Source organism: Hirundo rustica, chromosome 1 (genome assembly GCF_015227805.2).
Source record: "Hirundo rustica isolate bHirRus1 chromosome 1, bHirRus1.pri.v3, whole genome shotgun sequence".
Taxonomy (NCBI): domain Eukaryota; kingdom Metazoa; phylum Chordata; class Aves; order Passeriformes; family Hirundinidae; genus Hirundo; species Hirundo rustica.
Window position 1 is genome coordinate 130,883,387 of NC_053450.1, and position 26,007 is coordinate 130,909,393.

The 26,007-nt window shown below is 38.1% G+C and overlaps 1 protein-coding gene and 1 long non-coding RNA gene across 2 annotated transcripts in view; both read right to left on the minus strand.

Annotated features, from left to right (window-relative positions):
- SDHAF3 (succinate dehydrogenase complex assembly factor 3) overlaps positions 1 to 23,073 on the minus strand; it is a 28,043-nt gene extending 4,970 nt beyond the window's left edge. The window contains exon 1 of the mRNA XM_040085999.1: positions 22,898 to 23,073. Coding sequence (XP_039941933.1) covers positions 22,898 to 23,059 — 162 coding nt within the window. The 5' untranslated portion in view covers positions 23,060 to 23,073. The remainder of the gene's footprint in view (positions 1 to 22,897) is intronic.
- Positions 1,910 to 14,147, minus strand: LOC120763027 (uncharacterized). Its single transcript, XR_005704008.1, has 4 exons — positions 14,096 to 14,147; positions 7,747 to 7,841; positions 3,082 to 3,185; positions 1,910 to 2,417 (listed from the first exon to the last, which is right to left on the minus strand). It is a non-coding gene; the product is annotated as an uncharacterized LOC120763027 (long non-coding RNA).
- Positions 23,074 to 26,007: the final 2,934 nt, after the last annotated feature.

Genomic DNA, 26,007 nt, shown 5'->3' on the forward strand with positions numbered 1-26,007 from the left:
ATTTCATCAGGTAAGGCCATTAAAAATATCCCAAAATATTTTAAAAATTGCGTAAAATACAATTACTGCCTAATTAATTAACTGATGTGAATAAACACCTATGTAAAGTCCCACATCCTTTAACAGCAGCTATGTATTATCAATTTCAAATTTTAAATTTCAAAACACTTTTGGTTTTGTAAAGGTCACACCATTAACACGTTAAAAAAAAAGAAAAAATCAATATACTACAAGGAGTTCTGAGTAAGCCTTCCCCCTGTTTTTGAAAATATCTATCAAATTATATTTGAATGATACCAAGTAATGACATATGGCAGCATTAGAAGAGTTTCTTATGTGAATAATTAAAATAGTAATTTCTAGGAAAAGGGCAACAGAATGAAGAATCGAGACTTTCACTCTGAGGTACCCAGCACAGCAGAGGACCTCTAGGGAATAAAGATGTCCAGCTCCTACTGAGAGTCTTGACAGAAGGCGAAAAAGCAACTTTCTCTTGTGGCATTTGAATCACCTCAGCATCCACGACGTGTAACAACACACCAGCATATATAAGAAAGAAACAACAACAAGCTATTGTAATTCATGAGAAGCTCTAAAACAAGTTGTGTGAAGTGCAGCGTGGATAAGCTATTTTGTGTTTCAGTCCATTATCAGATGGACAGATTTGCAGAGATCATTTCAAGCCAAGCCATGCACTTGCAATGGGACTGCCCACACCTAAATATCACGTGCCTAAGAGAAGCTAGAGATGTAGCTTGTCTTTGTGCTGGGCATTGGAGAAAGAAACTTCTGTCTTAAACATGATGTGATGACTGGATACATTGTCCTCCAGAGATGTGGGTCTCATCACTGAGAAAGCTACTACATGTCTGTGTCTCTGGCTGTAGATGACTATCTAATCAACTTCCTTGCTTATGGTAAAGGAAAATGTTTCTTAGTTATTTTGTTTTGCGCTTTTGTAATTGCAAAAGGCAACAAAAATACCATTTCTCCTTGAACGACTCTACAATCTCTCCCCTGGAATTTGTTTTATCTTTTCCTTATGCTGCTGACATCAGACTTGGCAACATCCTAAAGTGAAACACATGAGAGAAAAAAAAAAAAAAATCTGTACTTCCTCTTTATCTTTAGAACTAACTTTGAATTATGCACAATTTCATTTCTGGGGATGAAAGACCATGTCACCATTTCCACTTACAATGCACAGAGGTAAAACACATCTCTCCAGGACAGCATCTCTGTATCATAAAAGGAACAAGAAAACATCAAAGTTTACTAAAAGTGAATCTGTAAGAAAAAGCCACGAGAACTTTAACAATACCAGGTTTTCCCAGGATATACAAGAAGGATGCCAGTACCTGACTGTCAACGAATTTCAGGGAACTGATCACATAACACCATGATGCACATACTGTAACTATATAGAATTGTTACCAAAAGAGGTTTGGGGTTTTCTTTTTCGGTTGCTTGCTTGTTTGCAGTTTGGGAGCAAAGAATGAAAAATTGTTCAGCTAAAATGGAGCCAGGGAATATAATTATGCAATACTTAGTAATCAGCATGAAGAATTATTATTTGATCAGGAAGGTATAAAATGGACTGCTTTTTCTGAACACAGTTAACTAATATTGTTAAACTGGAAGAAATGACATTTATTTAAAGGAATGTGAAAAAAGCTCAAGGAGTAACTCAGCTTTGTTTGTAGCTTAAATAAAATGTTATTTTTATGTCCTTTTTAATGTAAGATTTAAGATATAATTTGAGGTGAAAGTGGGAAGTTTATGGCCTGGCCATCAAGGTAAACATATATAAATGCTTTTGCAGCCAAAATGGAACACAGCACCATTAGAGTACATCAGAGTAACTACTATTTGTGGAAAAACAAGCTGTGATTATTTATTTCTTTCTGGGTGCAGAATATTTATGCCACTATTATACACTGGGGCCAAAATACAGGCCACTAAAAGCTTTTTGCATTACCTGGTAACAACCATAGTCTTTAAGATTCTCTCCACTTAGGTCAATAAGCTTCATCTCAGGCCTTGCATAGGAAGCCTGATCTTATTCTAGTGAATAAGGAAGTTAAAAAATTTGGAACATACTTGAACATTTAAGAAAAAATAAAATGGCCAATTAAGTTCTGGAAAGAGAGATCAATCTGAAATGTGGGTGCAGCACAAGAAATAAAGCAGGAGGAAGTGATGGGAGGCAGAACGAAAAGAAACGGTCACACAATTGGGTTCCAATGGCTAAACAAGATTTTGCCATGGTTCTTTATCCTTGGACAAGTTGTATTATTCAAAGTCTGAGTTTCACTGAAAAAAACAGTTGTTTTATGAGAGACTTAAAAAAATACTCTTCTCTGATGTACATATCCATATTTAAAAGCCTTTTAAATTGGTATTGGAGACAAAAATACCTGGAAGAGAAATATATTAAAACCTCCATTAGAAAACTTATTAAACTTAACAATTAAGAACAAAACATGGACAATTATTCAGTCTGGACCTTCATCTGTAAAAATCAGGATAAAAATACACTATTGCTAACACCAAACTATCATACTTCTGACAAATAACAATAAATAAGCTACAGACCAGAAAAAATAATTTTCAGGAACATTATTTCACATTTTCATACAAATCTTAACGTAAACTCAGCAATCTGAAAGATGGTTATTTCTTGACTCAGTTTCTGCTTTACTACTGACATTTTATGTCATACATGGCAGCTCTCTGCCTAATAAAAAACAATGTTTTATCTGGCAAATATTGCGTTAAAATTTCACACAATACCCAAGGATTTATCGCATGCTGTTAATTTAAAACAAGGCAAGGCAGAAGACTGGAAGTCATAGTATCAGTTTGGTTTTAGGAATTTCACTTCTGAAGCATCAGTTACACTGTAATATTTCTATTTAAACATTAAGCTAGGAAATCTTGGCAAAGTGTTTCACTGCAGATAATTCCCAGACAAGTATCAACACAAAGTACAGGCATTTTACCTAAAAAAACCACTAAAGACTGTTTTAGCAACATAAGCACACAACTATAATTAAAGCTCACAATGCAAACATCACTTACAGACTTCTGTATCAGTTCTTTAAACAGAGGACAGGCTTCTTAAATCTGCAGTTATTTCTTTCAGAAGTATTACTTCTAGATTTTCAAGGAAGATGATTTCACATCTAGATATTCACAAAACGAAAATAAAGCCTGTTTCCAAGACAACCACATCAGTTGCCAGACCGCTAGGTAGTAAGAACATGCAAAAGATTATATATCCCAGATGATAACGTGTCAAAGACTTCCATGCATGTTCTTCTACACAATTTATATCTAACAATACATTCAAAGTGTATGTATATATACAAAAGAGATTCGGTATTCTTATTTTTCCCATTGCACGCATTTCTACGTGCTTGTTAGAAACAAAACCTTAAACTAGTAACAGCAAGGAAGAAAACCTCAAGTATAAATGAAAAATTAATCCACTAATAGGCATCTTGTATTGATTTCCATGACACCACAAATAACCTTTCTGCTGAGGGTGCCCTGAATTTCTACTTTAATGGACCTGTAGAAGAAATACGTGCTTGAATGAATTAAGTCAAAAATCATGGGCTATATTCAATAAACATACAAGAAGGTCATTAGTGTAGAAGTCAGATTCAGCCCTTGGGACAAACAGACAGAAACTTCCCCAGTTTTAAATGAACATAGTCAATGTTACCTGTTCCAACACAATACATGGGATACTAATTTAGCAAAGCAAATTTGGCATCAGAAAACACTGAATCAGAGGCTGATTTCTTTGGTCAATATTACCATGGTCCATCCAGTAAGAGGGGACAGAGACAAGCCCTACCTCAGCACTTGTAGTGGCATTTAAAACAGACGAACTTCTTCAACAAAAAACAAACATTTTGAGGTGTGCTCTTCACAGAGCACTGCTTAAGAAACTGGCCATCAATAAAAGAAAGCCTACACACAGGCAGACTCGTGATTTAAAAAAAATAAAAAATACCACCAATGGGAAACACAGGTGAATTCTTAAAAGGGTTTTACTTATCTAAGTATGACATTTAGTCTGGTACTTCTGAAGGTCCTACTCTGTAAAAATAAATCAGTGTATATGGCTACAATCATTTGGTTGCAATTCAGTCCTTCTTACTTTTAAATAGCAGCAACAGGACATCTGTATGAAAAAAAATGCAAATTGATGTAACTGACATTTTCCTTATGACAACAAACGACACACTGGTTTATACTTTTGTACATTCACTCTGTGGAAAGAAAGCTTGTTACTGCAATTAACATCTACTTCACAATACTTAACAAAAGGCAAAAAAGGTTAAAAAGTCTTCCATATCCTCCAAGCAATAGAATACATCATGGCATTTCCTCCATCTTTAGTTTTATTGCTCTCAAAATTACAACATAAAGTTCCTTAACATCTGTAGCCAGAGAGTTCTCTGGTGTAACTGCAGACAAAGATGCTCAGAGAAAACTAAAAGTTCCCATTCTGAACCTGGGCTTATTCTTTCAGCAGCTTCTTAATGTAAAAAACTCTCAAACCTACAAATCTATGTATCTTACCAAGGGTTTTTAACTTGCAGATTTTTATATAATTTCTGGACTACTTCAGAACTAGCCACAGAAGTTAACTGCAAAAAACAAGTGTGTCATTAGTACGGTCAAGAACTGCTAAAAGGGAGCACGAATCTTTATTGACTACATGAGAGCCCTCCAGGCTGAGAAACCAAAAAACTCCTGTAACTATCTGCAAGTCACTATCCATTTATCCAACAGCTCTGACATTTAAAAGGATTTTTATAGTGTCTGCCACAATACAGCAAGTGACAGCCATGCTATCACAGAAGACTAGAGGGATTACACAGAAAATGAAAAGGAAAATTCAGTCATCTGCTAAACAAGTTTCAAAATTCAATAAAGTACTGTAGAGACAATAAATCTGAAAGCACTTCTGAAAAAAATCCATCAAATATGCTGTACTGTTCTTGGGGAGATCAAATACATATCAAACTCAAGCCTCAACATGTTCTCCTGTAATCTATATACCACAAATACCTTAAAAGCAACTAACCCATACCTTGTTCTGTTTTTGGTTTTTTGGGTTTTTTTTCCTTCTTTTTTCCTGCTATTGCCAGAGGTTTTCCAGCTATTAAAGGAGGTCTGCTGTCAATTAGCAAATGACAGGGAAAACAGGACAGGGGAAAAATAAAGGCATGGAAATCAAATATGTCAAAGAGCTTAGAGCTGTATGTACTTCACTTTTAAGTGAACGCTCAGTTAACAAAGCTCAAAGATTTCACCACAAAAATCCAGACTGCCTACATATTCCTAAAAATTCTCACCCACCTAGAACCCTTCCTTTTTCTCTGTGCAAAAACAGGGTGTCTGGTCCCAAACAAACAGGTATGTGTTGAACTGGAACAGAAGTTGATTTACTTCAATACTTTAAAAAGCATGTGAAAATACCAGAGCTATGAAAATATCAGGGCAACCTTTCAGAAATGGGGATGTGCCACATTAAAATTGGTCAGGTGAGCTCAGCTCTATGCTCTGGCACCATTGCCGGTGCTTCCACAGCCAAGTGCCACGGTCTTCACTCAAAGAAAGCAGCAACACTGGATTAATGCCTGTGGCAAAGATAGCATGAATGAAAAGTGTCACATACTAGTTCTACTTGAACATCCTAAACTCCCATGCTAAACTATCTCTGCTCTAAGTGGTACCATTTAATCACTTTGGTATGGTGCACCCATATCTGCTCAGCTGCTCTCTGCACACCAACACTCCTATCATTAGCATCAATGTCAAACCACTGCACTGTTTGCTTACACTGAATTAAGAATCAAGTTCTTTTTCTACTGTATATGATCAGGAAGAGTTTTAAACAGACTATATAGTAAGTTTAGAAAAATCTCTGCCTGCCATCCACTGATGATACAATAAATATGGTTCCTACCAGTCAGAGAATACTAAAGATATTCAAGTTTCATTCCTGTTTCAAGACTTTTCAATGCTAAGGAATTATCTCAGCTTATAGTTGCATGGCTTTAAAATTACTCTGGACTTACTTAAAACAATACAATTCAATTTGAGCAATAAAAACTTGAATTATTTTTGAGTTGTTTATACATCTTAATGGATTTTGCTTACTAGCCAATACAAATATAGAAAAGAAAGTCTTGTGTATATCTGCCCACAAGCAGAGCAGAACCTCATGGATCACAATGAGTGGTAATTCACGGGGTCTTTGTGAGCAGGGGTTTATTTCAGTCTTAAAGGTGGGGATGAATATTAGCATGACTTGCTGTCCTGCAGAATGTTTCATGTGACTTTGAAAAAAAGTAATTTGTGAAGGCACCAGTTGAGAGGGGAGCCTAGACCAGTCCCACTACATCTGTGTAGCAATGTAGGGGAAAGCCCTCCCTCCCACTTCTGTCATGAGATGCAGCAGGTGAGCACAGCACACATTTGCTGCAAGTCACAGCTCTGAGCACTGGCCAGGCACAAAAAGACATCAGACTGCAAGGGTTCCTCTGCCATCCCAGCACGTGCATCACTTCTGTCAGAGAAGACAGGGCTAAACTGGAATAAACACTCCTTCCAAAACCCACTTGTGGGCTGCTTGTTAAATGTCCCTATGGGCTAGACATTGAATGCTCCCCACGGACCTCTGACCCACAGGCACCTGCACTACAGTAAAGTCAGCCTGAAGTCCACCTGCTGCTGCAGTGAAGGACTAGCCTTGACAAGTGACTGCTGCCCTTGAAAACTGGAACAAAACGTAACATTTCTGTGTTAAAGCATAAGATTTTAACAAGAATTTTTAATGTCTCAGTAGTTGAAAACATTGAAAAAAGACTATATAGCATGGGGGAAAAGTGATGGGATTGTTTGTATTCTACTACATTTACGAGAAAAATAAAGCAGATTTCTTCATCTTCACTGAACTCTTTGCTATATTCACTACAGCAGTGAATTTATAAACAACAGCTTTGCAAAACATCTTCCTTTACAGAGCCCAGCTTGGTAATGCTTTATTTCATCAGGTAGGTGGAGAATTTCCCCAGGAAAGTTCTGCTACAGCTGCTGTCAAAATTATCATACCTCTCTGAAATGTCTTTCAGAATCTATCTTCCCTCAACAACGCTCCTACAACCTACCTAACCACAAATGAAAATAAAAAAGTTCCATTACTCAGGAAAAAGGAAACCTTTGGAAGGTAACTTGGTAAGTACTCAGTGATAGGTGCATCACTGTACCAAAAGCTTTAATCAACAAATGGGATATGCTGAATAGTAGAAGGGATCATGAGAATTTCATCTCACACAACAGAATTGAACATCTGAAGGTGAGAAGAAAAAAGACAAAGAAAAATAAAACAAATTCAAATAGCTCATTCACACTGCAATTAAATCCACTGCACACTGCTGCATGCTTTCTGCTAGACTACTAAATAAATTCAAACTGTTAGATATCAATCTAATGGCATGAAGGACTGGAACAAAGTCTTTTAGATACCACGGCATTGATTTTCAAAAGAAAAATATGCACAAACTCATACACTTTATTAATTCTTATACTTGTTACTATGCATTAAAAGTGTGTTATTTGTGCAAATAAGTATGCAAACAATCCATCAAAAACAATATAATAAAATTAATAATGATGTAGGCAGCATTCACATCAGTATAATACAGGTTTCCAAGCTCTTACCACTGAAAGCTGTTCCACCACAGTTACATTCCACACTGTCTAGCACATTAATCCTCATTTCAACAGCATACGGAATTTATATGGCTGACTTGTGTCTGTAGAAAAACAGACAAACTGAACTAAAGCATACTAAACATATTGTTGAAGCATAAACACACTGCCAACATCACACCCACAGAGTTACATTTCTATCTAAACTTAACTAATTATTAGGCAAAACCCAACACAGTATGATTTAAAATTTTTCAGGTTATATTACTCTTGGCATGAAACCCAGTGATTAAAATTGCCACAAAGGACACCAATGTGTGTCAGTGATCACACCTTCAGAGTGCTGAGTCAGCACATGCACTTCAGTACCATTCAGCTGTGACTATGACTTAGGTTACAACCAACTTTTAGAATTGTAGTTTGTTTGGTTTGAACATAAGAAACTTTGGGAACCTTCTCAGCTAACATTTGAAAATTATACCTTAAGTCAAATATTTTCTACACATCCTCTACAAGCAAAACCCAGAAGGGTTTATGTAAAGGACTGCATGAGGCCACAAACACCTGATCTAAAATGGCCCTTCTAGTTAAGGTTTTTCAGACTACCTCTGCTTTATTACTCCATTCATCAAAAACCCAAGATTAGTCCAAGTTATATTTTAATGCTTACCTCCAAGTTAAAAATATTTAAAATACAAATCTCAAGTTATTGTTAAGATCTGATGTTATGTTTTGAGGATTATCAGATTTCAAATGTTTCAGTACTGAAGATATCATACTATATCAAGCAGTTCTCTTCTTCCCTCAAGGCAACTATTTCAAAATAACTAAATCAACTACAAAGTTCACTAAGACAGACAAGTTCACATACTTAAAAGATCAGTAATATAACATTGACATTATTCAATAATCAGCTGATTTATTCAAACTCTTTTAGCATACAAACTTTTACTTTATAGACAAGCTAGTTTTCATCCTATTCTTTCATAAAACTTTATTAGCAGCTTTTTTCAGAAAAGAAACAGACTGCATTTATAATTTTCCTCACTATACCAAAGTCACTGAAGCTTTACTTGTACAATATGCAAGTGAAAAGAAGAACAAAATCTCCTTTCCACTGACAACACAATACACACTATGCAATAGCACTCAAAAAAAAAAAAAAAATCTGATCAAAATTAACCAAGTACATCTTAACAACTGTCAAAATTACAAAGTACATCTAAACAGTTCACCAAATTAGGCTCAGTGACAATAAAGCATTAATTAGAAATGCACAAACTGGCATTACCCAAAGGTTTATTTTCTGCCCACTTGCCCTTGAAGTATTGTGTAAGATGATAGCAGCTCTAGTTTTTCAAGGGAACTCGGGAGTTCCTCTATACCCATCATTACCCAAACAAGTTAACAGGTCTTCTTCATGCAGCTTTTCCTTTACCCATACAACACCCTCTCAGAGGCACCACACAAAACAATATTCCCAAACTCATTCTCATCTCTGGCCCATGAGTGTAAACCTGGCCCATGACATTTCAGAAGGAGGCCAGTAAAAGGGAAAAATGTGTTACTTGTCTTATCAACACAAAGCACAACTATGAACAGCAGATGGACTACATGCTCCAGAAGCCTCTGAATTTGCAGTGAATGCTCTCTTCGAATTGAATCAGAAATGATTTTTTTTTTTTTAATGCTAGTATTCAAATAATATTTTGTAGATCTAGGATGCAGAATAATGAAACACATGTCTGGCAATCCTTCCTGGTTAAAAAGACAGCAAAGGTGGGTTTTTTCACTTTCTTTTCCTTCCAGGAATATACTTTCCACCTTCCCAGAGCTGAACATTCACAAATGCGACTGTGCAGATACAGTGCCCAGCTTTGACAAGCCATTTCATTAAGGCCTAGAGAGTCTCTTCTTGTTTCACCAGACCAGCAGCAGAACAGCACTAGAGAGCTCAGAGCTTTTTTCTTAGACAGCTCAATCTCCACAGGGATTTCAGATATGACAACTCTTGATTTGGAGAAAGGCAGATAAATCCAACAGTTGTTGAGAATCTGCTAATGTGTGACAGAGAGAATTCAGAACAAAAGCAGCACTTGCACTTGACAGCAGAGGAGTCAGAGCCTTGTCTGCAGTAACAACTTATAGCAGCACCGGGGAATGCTTTGAGAAGGTACTAGAACTCTACCATCCACCCTGGGAGCTGGCACAGGTTTTGATCAAGGACAACCATCTTTATGCGAAACAACTCCCAGGTTCAGCCAGTGAACTGGCACAGATCAGCAACTGCTCCCAGCAGGCAGTTTGGATGAGGCCACTCTGCTCTGGAGCGTAAGAGTTTAACAGCAAGGAAATGGGCTGTTCCACTGCCAGCTGCAAAGCAGCCCAAGCACATCAGTTCAGCAGTACAGACCCACCTTTAGCTCGACAGTGCTGTGGCCAAACAGTCCCCAGCACACTCTGCAAAAGGTGTATTCCTGTTCCCAAGCCAAAAGCTTATTTCATACGCTGCTTGCTTTTGTCTTAGTATCTCCTCTGTGGTGTGTAGTTTTTGTATTGGGATAACTTTTTCCAAAATCCCATCACTGTGAAGGCTCCAAAGACTGCATGTCATTTGGAATGTTGTCAAGCAGAATTCATACAAAGGTTTGCTTGCATGCAAACAGGAAATGTTTAAGTTCTCCAACTGCAAAATTCCAACTCTTTTCTCTTAACTAAACACTCTGATACATGAATAGCTTTACCTTCACACTTCAGTAAAAGAGCTGAAAGGAACTTCAAATTCACCCTGAGCTACTGTCCACTGAGGAGACTGTCTAGCACACTTGCAGTTTCAGAAGAACCCACTGGAATCACCCTGTGATTTCAATATACTTTGCTTCAAGTCAAAACCACTAAACAGTCAATGAAGTAGATGGTGCTAAACCCCTGAAATACACCATGCATGTATACTGCACAGCTATGGATACACAAATACAGAAAATAAACAATCCCAAAAGGTTGGAAATAGTTAACATCTAGAAAATTAAGTCTGTGAAACACTTGAGTTAGTTAACACAAGGTAAGTGATACTAATCAATGCTCCAGAAAATATCCTTAGGAGAAGGTGATTTGTTGTAATGTCAGATGAAGCCAGAAACACTTTTTCCTGAAAGTGATGGAAATACAGCGAAATGTAGAATTTACCATTTCCAAGGGAGAGCTGATGAAACACAAACTAGAAGTTAAAGGAGAACTTTCCCAGGAAACATGTGGGAATGCAATAAAAATAGTACTGATGGTCTTTTTCAGTTTTCACAGTTAATTCTCCAGAGCTCAAATGGCATCCCCAGATCTTCACAGTTTTCCCAACAGCCACCTGCATTATTTTTAAAGTGAGGAGGCCTAATACATGTATATATATCTGTATATAAAAAATAACAGATCTTCTCTCACCAGGAAAATAAAACTAAACTGTTTAGACTTAAACAACACACATGTGTGGTCTTGTGTGAAAAATCAAAAACCTGATAGCATAGCAAGAGTAGTTCCATTAGTGGCAGTCAGATGGAAGGGGAGGAGGCTGGAAAGGTGACATCCATCATCTCAATCCAGGGTCTGGTGGTCCAACCATATTTACCAATTATCAAAATAGTCTTCAGCTGCAGATGTCTAGAGAGGCCTTGCCCATATCCAAAACACCAGCTGTTAAAAAGATAGCTGTTGAAGTTTAGATATAGCAGTATATCATTATTCATGCCCCAGGACACATAATCACAGGACAATGTCTTTTCAAAATTTAGAAATGACAGCCAGAATATTCTTACCGGGATTTCCTTGTCTATTTTCACTGCACAGCTTCTTAGCTCCTTCTTACACTTAAAACTGGGCCATCTGTTTTTCCATATGCTGAAAGGTGTTACAAGGACTTGGCCTATTACAAACCATTGAGACTTCAGCTTCCAAGTCTTTTTCATTACATCTTTTCAGCGATTCCAACACAGACCTAAAGGATTTCTGGGTCATCCTCTATTCAACTAAAATACTTTGAAGAACAAAGGCATCTTACCCCACATACTACCATTTTTGCAGCCCTGGGGTTTAATGCATCAGCAGAAAACAAACCTTTAAACAGCTCCATTGTAAAATATAAATATTTAATTGTTTATAGCATAGGTTGTTCTTATTGAGGAAAACAAAGTCAATCCTGGGAAAACTGCCAGCAGTGCTTCCAAAAACAAGGGTCTACCACAACTATCTTCTTCTATTTGGTTAAGTCTGAGAAACTAGTCTGCTGCTGAGGAGTGGCACCTGCTGGCAGACAAGCACTCGACAAAAATCAGATTCACCAGTAAAAAAATAGTAATTTTTTTTTAAAGACAAATCAGAGTTCACATTATTCACAAAGCAACCCTCACTTCCTTCTTGATTGATAGGATGATGATGTTTTTCTCAACAGTGTAACTCCTTTCAGTTACACTGATGGTACTGAATTGCCCATGAAACAGAACAACATTGCTAGTGCTACCAATGAGATTTCTTCTCACTTCTCAATCAGCAGCTGAACTGAAGAACAAAAGATATGTTTGCTATTTAATTAAAACCCTTCACATCATGGATCTCTTAAATAAATTCTTACAATGACTCACTGTAGTGGATGTCAAAGAGCTCACCAGGGTACTTCACTGTGAACAATAAACTGAATTTAAAAGGCCCAGAAAACAACTCAATATCATGACTTGCTGAACACCTTAAAATTAATTCTAAGCATAAAATCAAGTTTAAACTACTGCAAATAAAGTACATAGACAGAACTAGTAACTGAACATGAACCAAAATATCCCTAATTTTAGAGCAGCCTGCTTGTACCACAGCCAAAAGCTGACCTACCCCTTCCACAAGGTTTTATCATTGGAACTGTGGCAAACTGTAACTTCTTGGCTTAAAATATCATAGCGGACAACTGAACACATGCCATATTCATTTTGGAAGGGGAAGAAAAAAGAGAAAGAGATCCAGTTTAAATGCTTCACTGGCATGCAGGAATAAAGCAGGAATAAATAATATTTTATACTATAATTTCATTTTTAAAGAAAACTTCCTAAACAGTACTATGCAATAGCAATGTATTTTGTAACAGCATCTAAAATGTGACACTACTAACAATAAAGCTTTTCATTTGGTGAAAAAAAAATTGCATTTGGGTTATTACTGTACACTTCCAAAAATACAGTTGCTTTAAAACTCAATAGATCCATTATGAAAAAAATAAAATAAATAAAACTTTTTAAAAGGGTTTCGTATGTGGATACATACTGAGGCTCCATCTGCTCTGAGCATACTCTCCTAGGCACTACCACGGCTGATCCGAATTTTATAATCACAGAAAATGCCAAGTTGGCAAGGACCCACAAGGCAAGGATCAGTCCAACTCCTGGCCCTGCCCAGCACCATCCACAAGAGTCACACCCTGTGCCCAAGCGTTTACCAATGCAAATCCAAACCAGAAAGCACATTATGATAATATAATCAGGTGGAAACCTCAGTAAAGTTTTCTAATGGAAAAGCCTTCTCAAGATCTGCATCAGTAAGTTAACAATTCTCAATATTTATTTCAATAAATAATTTAACAATAATTCAGTCTGTCGGAATTCTCATTTGTATCAGAAAATTCAGCAGCCTCTTCTCTAGCATAGGAACAAGGCTTCTCTAGCTAAGTATTTGCTGCCATCATGTGTACACTTTAAAAACTGCCATCTTATGAACAACACTTTTCCTTCACCAGGTCAAAAATCAGCCAGCGGAGTACACATAAGGGCATTACAGACTTCAGTCAGAAGGTGATGAAGTTTCAAGGATTGTTGATGTAATATGAATTCTTACCTCAATACAGATGGCCTATCATAATCCAAATTCTACTACAAAACCCCATGCTTTCACTATGCAATCATAAGAAGCAAGAAACTGATTGTAAGTAAATGGTATTTGATGGCCCACAAAAAATAACTATTTGTATGGTTATTTCATGCAAGTATCAACACTTCCAACACCACCCAACACCTTCAGCCATGACTTCTGCAAAGAAACAATGGTGATGAAGACTTAAATGCTTCCACTACATTTCTTCTAGTTTGGGAAAAAAAAAAAAAAAAAAAAAAAAGTTATAGTGACTTAATGTTCATTTTCTCTAAATTACAGAATAGAATAGTTCAGCAAGAAGGAAAAAAATACTGTAAGGTTACATAAAACAAATTTTTCAAGTTTACACCATTCAGTAATTCCCACAGAGAAAGGGAAGATGCAGCTACATTGTGTCTGTTGTTAACCAGCCTTAAAATATGGGTGCAAGGTCGATTTAGAAGGTATTTTAAAGATTTACCTAGTTACTGCAGTGAGGAAAAAAGTGCAACAGGCTCTCTTTCATCTTAGACTGCTCTGTCTCTTACTAATATCCCTGAAAGAATAAAAAACAACACAATAACAGGACTCAACCCCTCCACATATCAATAAGCCTAAAATCCAACAGTCAGTAACTCTGCTTCTAGCAGGACTTCTAACTTGTTCATTAGAAATACGTCATTACTGTACATTACTTCTGGAAATGACCTTTAAAAGCTAGAAGCTCAAGCATTTTATCAGTTACTATGATTAAATATGTTATCTAAATTATATCCTTCAAAAATACACTTTGAAATTAGCAGCTTTGAGACAAAGAAACAAAATATATTTCAGCAGAAATTTTCTGCTCAATGGATTCCCAGAAGTGAGCTGCACAAAAAGCAGGAGGATATCACTAAGAAGACGTATGATTGTAAGTACAGTCAACTTCAGCCTCAAAACAGCCAAAGCTCTCAGCATTACAAAAGACAGCTAAAGCAACATGAATAGTAAGAAAGACGTCACTAAATACAAGATTATGAGATCAAAAGCTGAGGTTCAACTTCTTGCAAAAAACAATATTCGATTAAATTACTTTAATATCAGTGAACCCCCTTTGTCTTCAATGGGTACACATCAGTATGTCCTAAGTATAGCACTATATATAAAAAATCTGGGGCTTTAAAATCCTCCAATATGCGTAACTCTATTTGTGCAACCTCACATTACACTGAAAGAAGAAAAAAAAAACAGTTTCTAAACAATTATTCTGATATGCTCTGGATACCATTTTAACTTGCAGAAAATATCAATTTTCTGTCTACACAGGACAGAAAGGCACATCTATACAGTACATGCAATTACAGCACTCATTATTGCAGTAATTACAAAATATGGTACTTGACAGCACTTGTAGAAAGTTGGCAGTGTTTAGAGCGTTGATATTGGAAACGCACTGACAAGTCATAAAACCTACCATGTTTACAAAACACTACATGCTGACAATGTGCACACAAGTACCAAACAAATGCTAGAAGGTGTCAATAAAACACAAACAAGCAGAAATCCTTTTAACTTTGTAACTGCAATTCATATTCAGGTTTTTTTGTTTGACCCACTAGATTGTCTTAAAATGTAACAAAGTTCAGACCTCGATACCTCGTGTTGCAGAGCAGAATGAGTTAAATGACATGAACAATTTGCTTGAATTGCCGAAGATTGTACAGCGAGAGCTGTGAGGAAAAGCTGTGAGAAAGAACTGCAGAAACTGAGAAGGACACATAAAGAAGGATCTGCAGAAACTGTGTCCCTCTCCGAAAGAACAGAACAACCTGCTGTGGTAAGTTAATTGAGCAAAAGAAAAAAGATACATTATAGCTTGCTATGTACTAAATCACGAGTAGGCTGGACAACTGGAAATTATTATGCAGAAGCTAAAACGATATCAATATCTGTGCCTTTTGTCAATAAATGTCCTTGCAGCATCACACTGCTTGGTCTGTCTTTTAGTTGTGGTTAACCCTCATCTGAAAACCTAATCTGGTAAGGTTTTCTAAATTCTACTGCAAAATACTTTAAACGCTAAAAATAGGGCTGTAACACTGGGACAAAAGAATCAGAATACCCATCTGTCCTGTTTCCTTTGTTTACATATAAGAGAAAGCACAAAATCTAAAAACACTCATACTCACACAAATACAATTTGAAGAAAACCTTTTCAGACATCCATCTGCTTTCAGTAACCTGTGTGAAGTTGAACTTTTTGAAATGGCTGTCAAGGAATACTGAAAAAGAATCAGCCTAATTCATGGCAAGTAAGATAAACAAATTCAAAGAGTATTTGGATATCTGAATGTACAAAATAACAGACTGCTGGTCATTGCAGCTCTAACTTAAAAAAATCTGGAGGTCCTGAGAATTATGTGCTATTACATATATAATTTAGACATAATAAAGGCTTTTGATTCCTTAAGTTTCACACACTTTAACAAGTATAATGGCATGTTAGGAACATGGCTATGCACATGCTGTCTCATATGGCTTGGAGAGAATTTTATGCCACCACTAGATGGAAACCTGAATTACCTTTTAAACTGACAATTTTGTAAATGCTCATTACTGGTTCTGCTTCTACTGTGTCTGGCTGTTTTCTTATTTAGAGACCGATTCTCACGCTGGCTGTCACTAACCTGTACTCATTAGGAAGGCACAGGTCTCTGCTCAAGGAGCAGACATTCATAGAACTTCTACAACATCTTCAACCCTGAGAGCATTAACCCTGAGAAACATGCCCTGCCAGTGCTAGTCAATGTAAAGGAATAAACTGTTAACGCTCATTAGAGATGCATCCCACTTCTACAGCCATTTAAACTTCTCAATCTAAGTTACAAATAATAAAATTGCTATACTTTGCTGAGAAATTTCAGTTCAGAGATTCAATGCATGCCACATTTTAAATATCCAAGACATACTACAAAACCATCTGAAATTTATAAACCTATCTGCACGTCATGTATTTTATACTTCCAATGTACCTGAGAAGACCGGCACACACAAGTGACTGGATGTCACCCCTATGACTTGAGTAGGATTTCCTACTGGGTCAAAACAGTTGTAAATAAAAACTTCAACTACCAGATAAGCAGTCATCAAAACAGCCATCTGACTAGCTACATGCAATCATAGATATGACAGCATACAGGTAATTGGCATGGTAACATGACAGAAGCATTGAGAATACTGATGACACCATTTATAAAATTAAAAATTTAGACAGTAAGGGCCTAAAACCAGTATGTATACGGGAAAAAATGCCAACAAACAAACAACAACAACCACAAAAAAAAAAAAAAAAAAAAAAAAAAAAAAAAAAAAATCAAGAAATCACTGGCCTCAGCAGTGGCCAGGTGCTGCATAATTCTGCTTCCCAGGTGAGAAGTAATAAAATCCTCTTCCTGCAATGGGTGTGCACCGTGCACAACGGCATGTGGGTATCCATCAGGCCACCCCAAGTCTCACCACTTCAGAAAGCTCCCAGACTGCCTGGATTCTCTATGGAGGAGAAGCAGACACCAGCTCCTGCTTCTACACCCAAATCTGAAAGAGCACTGAAAGGATGGAAGCGATGGCATAATATGAAAATGATGTTATTTGCATGAAACTTCACAACAGGGATTTACACCAAAAGGTCAACCGTTGCAATTGCACACAAATACTAATTCAGGACAGTCACCAAATCATGGGTGCACTCAGGCAAAATTTCAACAGAGGCAGACTTCAAATCCTACAACCAAAGAGGCCACCAGGAATGTCAGACCAGAGCAGCAGCCTGATTTCCTGCAGCCATTCATGTTCAAATCCCACATGCTCTTCCATTTATAAGCCACAATTCACTGGCTCTCAGAAAACTGCAAAATACCTTCCCTACCTTCTGAGAAATATAAAAGAAAATAGAGGAAATTGACTCCAATTTAGTTCTTACAAATTAATAACTAGTGAACACCCTAAGTGGGGGATAAAAACATAGGACTCAGAAGAATTTACTCTTAATAAGAAGGTTTTCACCCAGATAGCCAAAAAATCACTAAAAGCAAATTCCAATGTATCCAGAAATGTTAAAATGAAATACTACTCTAAAATCCTATTTCACAACTTTAATAAAAGTAATAAAATGGCAGAAAAACTTAAAGACATATTTTACTTTTAAAAAAAAAGTATTTCTTTGTCAGGCAAAGAAAACATCTCTTATATAATGTGCTTCACTGAAACTGAAAGCAGAATTCAGAATGCCAGCAGTTGTTTTATACTACCTACATTATTTGCTGAAAGACAGCACAAAGGGCAACCCACACATCCCATTCCCATTTCAGTCTGACTCCAGTACTGGCCACAATTTCCTTTTCCACCCTCTTTGACTATTTGCTCTTCAAATTCTCCATTCAACATTTCAACACATTTTTGAGTGCCAGTAGTTTAAAAATAAATCAAGAAGGGAAGGGAAGATCATACTCACCCAGAAAATTTAGAAGGAAAAAGTTCTGTAAGTGTATCCACTCGTGAGCAGAAAAAGACATATCAGAACAACTATATTCTCTGAGATATGACATCATCCCATAATCATCCCAGCAAAGTAAATACTGCAAGTGACACAGGCCACTGAAAATAAATTTGATGAATGACAATTATTTGTATTGCATCAAATACACTGATTCAAAATTTTAGTCATTCCTGAGAGGCTACAAGACATTTCATTCGAAAGCTTGTAAAAAGGTTTTCAGGGTCTAGAGTGGCCAAAGAATTTCAAAGGCAATTTATTCAATCTATTAGATTGAAAAAATGTTGTGCAATTCTGTGAAATGATTCTGCTTGTCTTAGAGACAGTCTAGGCCCTCTCATCTACAGAGTCAAGCTTTTTAAAGAAGTCAAGTACAAGACGGTAATTTTCAAAATTAATGCTTAAATGTGAAAGAAACTGTTACTGAAATTATTTAGTTGAATATTGTACCTGTTGCAATCTGAAACGAAGTAATCAATACTATCTTAATATTACTTATCTTATGTAAGCATTCTCATCAGCTACCATGATTTAGAAGACTGCTGAACTAATTGACTTATCATACCTGTCAACATTAATTCAATAGCATTCCAAGGTAATAATCAGGATCAATCTAATTATATCAGCAGTCTCCTGTAAACGAGTACCAATTATTTTAATTAAAATATTAAATATTTAGAAAATAGATAGGATCATGTATTAATAATTTATATGCTTAATTTGAATCTACCTGAACAAGTGTAATTCCTGGACAACGAAGCTTCTTTTCTTTGTATCCCCCTTTAATATTTTCCAGCAAGTTTCCAGACACAAACTAGCAATCCAATACCAATGATAGGAAAACCACAATATTTATATTCTTCTACTTTTTATATAAACACATATGGACTTGCAATCTATTATTGCTTGGACCCACTTAAAATCTCTTCCAAGAATATTCAATGGATAGTTTCTCTATTTTATAAATGCATATAGGTCAGCTTAGGTTTTCTACAAAACTTCATTAACCATCTACGTGGTTGGCGCTAACATTAAACCCCTCAATTCCTGTGCATTCTAAACAAGATGAGATCCCTTCTCATCTCCTTCACAGGAAAACAACATGAACCACCCACATACTACAGCAATATCATTTCAGAGTTTTATACCTCTTTTTTTTTTTTTTTTTTTCCCTCTTTATTTTTTAAGCTGATCTTAGAAATCTCCCTACAGGTTTTCCATGTTTCACAAGAAATAAAAGAAAATTGTTCCATTTGTGAGACACAATCACAGAATCATTCAGACTGGAAAAGACCTCTAAATTCACGAAGTCCAACCTTTGATCAAACACAACTTGTCAACTAGAACATGGCACTAAGTGCCACATCCAATCATCTCTTGAACACTTCCAGCCATAGTGATTCCATCACCTCCCTGGGCAGTCTGTTCTTAACAACCATTTTTGTGAAGAAATTCCTTCTGGTGTCCAACCTGAAGTTCCCCACGGCACAACGTGAGGCTATGTTCTCTCACCCTGTCACTCGCTGCCTGAGACAAGAGGCCAACTCCCACCTGACTACAACCTCGAATTACCAGTTACCTTGAATCAACATAATTTAAATAGCAAGGGGGACAGGGAATCATTTGAGGCAACTACAAGGTGATTGAAACGCCAGGCCTGTTTTCTAAACATTTAGCTAATATGAACCCAATTGGAGGACAAGAAAGCACACCACATGCTATGAACTAGTACATTCAAGCACATCCAGAAAGTCTGACTAGCCAAAGAGAGCCTGAAGAGTTTTAGCAACAGTCAAGTTCTTTCTTGTTAAAATAAGACATCCTTGGAAATTTTCATTCAAAAAGCATTTTGCATGACTTATTAAGATTACACTTCATGTTGAAATCCTCATTCAAAGTCAAGAAAGATCACTGCAATCATCATATCCATAATCTTTACTCGCTGATGAATATACATCAAGATATATTACTTTAACATAAAATTAAGAATACTAATTTTCTGCAACATGAGACATCATGCCACTCTGTACCAGATGTCCTGCCCTGCATGCAACAGAACGCATGAGGAAAGAACCTTTCCAGATGAAAGCTGAATACTGACAATACTAAAAGTGCATACAGCAAAGTATATGCCTAGCCACAAGAACAAGCAAATTGGGAAGAAAAATGTTGGAAATGCAACATGCCAAAATACTGTTATCAGAGCTATAAGTGCACCTTTAAAAAAAAAACAAAAAAAAAAAAACAAAAAAAAAACCAAGAAATTTAATGTTGAAGTGATTTCTTTAGGTGGATTTTTTGTTTGGTTTGTTTTTTGTTTTGTTTAATAAAATTAGAGGCAAGAAGTACAGTTATAGTTCATGTACATGAAGCAGCAGCATTATCTCAGCTTCCCTCACAGCTAACTATGTGACTCTTAAGTGAGAACTGGGCACTTCACATCTATGCTGGTGAGTCCTACAAGAACTGTCCTGGAGCTTCCAGCCTATTTCTGGTCAAGAGTGTCCTGCTGCCCAGGAAGGGTGCAAAGAATAAAACACCAGAGAAACAAGCAGTGCACAACACAATTGCTCAACACCTGCTGACTGATGCCCTGCCCACGCTTGAGCAGTGATCAACCCCTCATGGCCAACTTCCCTCAGTTTATATAATGAACATACTACAGGTGGTATGATAGGGAATATCCACTTGGCCAGTTTGGGTCGGCTGTTCTGGCCATTCTCCCTCCCAGCTTCATGTGCATCTCCTCACTGGCAGAGCATGGGCATCTGATAAATACTTGATTTAGAGTAAGCACACTTAGGAGCAGCTAAAACAGTGCATTACCAACATTATTCTCATACCAAATCCAAAACCTGGCACTGAACAAGCTACTACAAAGAAAATTAACTATATCTTAGCCAAAGCCAGGACAGAGGACTGACTCCAACATGAATTAATTAACATGTAATTAGAGCCCAGAGTAACCTAATCCCAGTTTGTCCACTTTCCTCAATTACCTAGTTCAAGTCTTCATGGGGCTGGGAACCACAGCATAACATAAGATGCAAAGCAATACTCACAGGCCAAAATTATGAAAGCCTGATTTAAATTCCACACTTGAAATAGATTATTATTTGGATGAGAAAAAGACCCCAGAACAAACTAAAAATTAAAGATGAGAAGAGACACGTTAACTACATGCTAATATCTCCCCGCATCTTGTTAGAAGACAGACATATTTGCAAAGTTCTTTATACTCACACACTCAAAACAGTTATTACATTAGTTTCCTTTCTTTGAACATATCATAACTAATAGCACTAAATGTCAGGTTTCAAAATTCAACTTCTGTTACTTGTAGTCTAATTTTTGTAACCATTTTCCCTATAATCTACATTTAAAACATTTCAAAACTGAGAAATATTTTCACTATTTGCTTACTTCACTTAAAAATGGCTAAAGATATCTCAATGTAAACATTTCAATGTAAACATTTCCTTCCTTTCCTAAAACTATTTTAAGGAAGATTTTAGCACTGAAAATAGTAACCTGTAACTTGTCTCTTTAGCTCATGTTAAAATTGAAAGCAGTGATGCGGAAACACTTCAGCAGTATCAAGTAAACGGCAATTGAGAATTACAATAGCATCAGGCATTTGAGAGGTAGATACAAATTTCTCTGATTTGAGGATCTAGCAGTTGGCAAGAGGCAATTAAAATACACTTATGCCTTTCCTCTGTACAGAATACCAGGCAGTCCTCTCCCTGCTTATTTCTGATGCCCCAGCCCGAATTACTTTAAGCTACGAGATTTCAGCTACCGCAGGTAGAAGGGATGGGGCAGTTCTCCCCCACTACTCTTCCACTGATAAACTGGGAGGCAGTGGATGCTATTTTTGCTAACCACCTTCCACCGCAAAGCAGAACAGAATTTCCTTCCACAGAAAGGAAAATAGTTTTGAGATGCAAAAGTACTACCAAGCCGGTGGTTCAAGGAGCATGAAAATTAATGGGAAGCTTGTGTACACATCTGTCTCTTGCAGCTGTGTTCATGCTTTAACCGAAGCTTCTCCTCTGTTTAGTGTCTATACATTTGCCTGCCATGTGGACTTCTTGGGGAGCTATTAATACGCTGATATCTGCTGGGGTCGAAGCATGTGGAGAAAGCACCTTATGGCTCTCCCTCCTCTGCTGCTAGGCACAAAGTTCAGCGGAAGGGGTGTTAAGCAGAGAAGCAATGTTCGAGTAAGACTTGTCACTAGAAAAATGTTACTCAAAAATGTTCACAAGAAAGCTATTTACATCTGCGTACTTAGCTACTTACAATTGTAAAATAAGTTATGTATGTAGTTATAAATATTTATATTGACTTATATAATGCATTATTATCGATCATACAGATAATTCTGCGCGTATTTTTATTTATATATTTATACGTATCTAATTATATAACTGATGTCACACTGTTACATATACCTGTGTGTGCATAAGTACGATCACACACATTTGAAGCGAGGCAACGAGAGCCATAAAAGATAACCTGTGTCTAGGGAGTTACAATGCATTTCGCAGCTCTGTAAGGAGCTCGCCCTTCATGGGAGCATGCCCGAGGAGAGAGAATCAGCTGGGCCGGAAAAGACCTCTGAGATCACCGAGTCCAGCCTCTGAACAGCTGCTACCGCTCGGAACCCCTGACCTTGCCGGGGCCTGGCCCCTTGCAGGGACGCTCCCGGCCGCGTCCCTGCCCCGCGGGGCGGCGGGCACTTGCCTCCCATTCCCGCAGGAAGCGCTGGGCCTCGGCGGGCTCGGCCGCTTTGTGCCTCCGGAACTCCTCCTTGACGTAGCGGTCGCCCAGGTCGCGCAGGGCGGGCGGCAGCGAGCGGTGCAGCCGCAGGAGGCGGCGGTAGAGCCGGCGCGCTCCGCCCGCCATGGCGGCCGTGGGGGCGGCCCGAGGGGCCGGGCCGCGCCTGCCCCGCGCTCCCGGTGCGCCGGCGCTGCCCCACAGCGCGCAGCCCGCGCCTGGAGGCGGCGTCTGCGGCCGGGCCGAGCGACGCGGGTGCAGATAGCGCTTGCAAAAGTGCGTGGAGGGTGTTGTTTCGCAAAGACGGGTGCGGGGCAGAGATCACGATAGATAGATAGATAGATAGATACATAAAACCGTTCGTATTTGGCTCCAGGTGCACCACCAAAAGAACGAAATGTGTACTTCATACCAGAGTAGAATGTGGCACAAATTATTATGCCACTAAGCCCAAGCTTCGTACGTTTAAATTTGATTTATATGCAGTTTCACTATGAGACGAGAGGAGTCACAGCGCCAAACTTTACTGCCTCCGTGGGGCTGCTTGGGACTTTGTGCCAGCGCGTTGTCACTACCGAGCTCCTGCTTCCTCCTGCCTCCCACTTACAGCTCAAACTCCAACTCCCGAGCTCTCCATAAAGCTTTTTCAGCAGCTCAACATCGCGTCCAACTCGCCCATGTGGAAAAAAACCTCCAAATGTCAACAGTCTTAGATAGGGAAAAAGCCGAGTCAGGCAGTGGCAGCAGTGGCAAACGTCCTTCCTCAGTAGGGGTGAGTGTTAAGCTCCTTCCAGCCAGTGAAATTACTCATGATTCAGAACAAAAAAGAAACATTTCCATAGGGCCGGGGAGCAGTAAGCTTTACTAAAATACTAGGAATTCCATAAAGATGTACTGGCTCATCAAAAGCTCAAGTCATTATATGAGAGCAACAGAATAAAGAGCAAAATACAGGCTATTTTACTGACTACTATTTCTTTGTGTTTATTTATTGCCCTAAGCACTTCATCGATGGAAAAAGGAAGTGCCCAGTAACACAAAGTTGCTGAAATAAAAGCAAATGCTTATAGGTTCACTGTTCTCAATGACAGTCTTCTGTCCTTTTCATGCCAGTGATGCTGTCGGAGCGAGCAGTCGGGCCCTGGCAGGTGTGGCCTGATCCTCAAATTGATTGGTCTTGCTATATTTTCAAACTATATTTTCTGCAGACATTTCTCTGAGGAAGGATCTCTGCACCTAGTGCATTTTGTCTACTGTATGTCCTTCAAGATGTTCACAGTTTAAAAATCAGAAGGCTGATCTACTATATCACTTATTTGCAGTGATGCAATTCCTCTGAATCATCTCAGGGTGCATTCATTTAGAGAATTTATTTAAATATTTTATTCTATCTTGACTACGGTACTCATGCTGCACATTGAGAGCTTACTCCTGGCTACATCCATCCTGTGTGGTTTTTGGGAGTCCTCTTCCTTCCATGGCCTGCTTAAGCCCTCTGCTGGGCACTCACTTTGCCACTCAGATACTCACCAGGCTCAAATACCAACTCAGGCAGATCTATGACCTTCAACAACATTTCTTACATCTTGTCTTTCTGTCCACAGAGACCAAAATCCATTTTTGCCCATCCTGTGGGTTCCAGGTGGCTCCTGCCCAGGAGGATTCCTGCAGCATCTCTGCACCTCCAGGCTGCTTCAGCTGCAGCTCTTGAGCCTCATCCTTGCGCCTTCCCCAGGTGCTGCTAGTGGAGTGAGGATTTACCAGTGAATTCCCCACGGAGCAGAAGATAGAGCTGTAAGCTCATCAAGCTGCTGCTAACAGTCTAAGTTGTCAGTCTTTGTCTATTAAAAATTTTTATATGCCTAAGCCTTTGAAGCTCTCTGCACTATCAGGCAAAGTAGAGAGGCAGCAGAGGAGTTGAGTGCCATATTCTTTGTGTGTGGGCACAAAAGGACTCACCATCAGAACTCATTAAGATACGATATTAGAGGTATTTTTTCCATATAATAACTTCTCAGTCATCAGTATTCAAAATATCTGTGCCACACTTTGAATCCAGGCACAATTTCAGTTAACACATGAGTGCAACTCCTTTGCTTGCCTCTTGTTGGTGCCTGCCTCTGCTTCCAGGCAGCACTGCTTCTGTGCAGGGCACTGGGGCTTCTGTCCTGCTGCTCCTGGTGTTCCACAGCCTGCGAGCACTTCTTAGCTTGCATCAAAGAGAGGCACCTCAGAAGAGTGGTTCATCCCACTCCTTTTTGGGCAGGTGGGGGCAGTTAATCACTACTTCCTTTCAAGTGTTGATAGGAGGAGTACTGTGGTGCATGTGATTTAGACAACCCATAATGGATTATTCTGTATCTGACTGGGCTTTAGAGCACTGGCTCAGTGTTTGTTTTGCTAGAATTGGTGCGGATCCTACAAAGATAGCAGAGTGTCTTTGTGCCATACTCCATCCTAATGCCTTTGGATCTGGGGAGGCAGTATCAGCTCTACAACAGGTCAGCACAAAGGCAGGCAGAATGGCTTAGCCAATATATTAAATCTCTATTTGGATAGCTAGTAATGGTGTGAGTAGCATCTCAGCTTTTTCCCAAGAATATACAAGAAATCTGTGGTAAAGCATGGGTGAGGAATGGTTTCTTGGCCATTCTTCTGAGCTTTTGACCCTGTGAATCTGCAAGAGTGGCCATGTTGTTTGCTACAGTCCAAATTCCAAATGCAGAAAGACTGGAGGAACATTTCTATGTTTATTTTTTCCTCTTATCAGTAATATGTTGACTAAAGAAGATGAAGCTGAAGTATTTATTGAGCTGGTATAATTGCTGTAATTTTTTAAATTATCAAGAGCATCCTGAGAGAAGTTCTTTTTGTGAATCAAAATAAATGATTAAATATAGAATGCAATGATGTGCTATTTCTTTCCAGAACTGTTGGTAGTCCTGATGAAGCTAAATTGTATTGTCATATTTAAAATATACCCCACAGAATAAACTGCAATATTTTTTCTAAACTGTGGATAAATGTTAAAGTACAGTCTAATTTCCCGCTATTTAAAAAAAAGTTAGCCTTGTCGC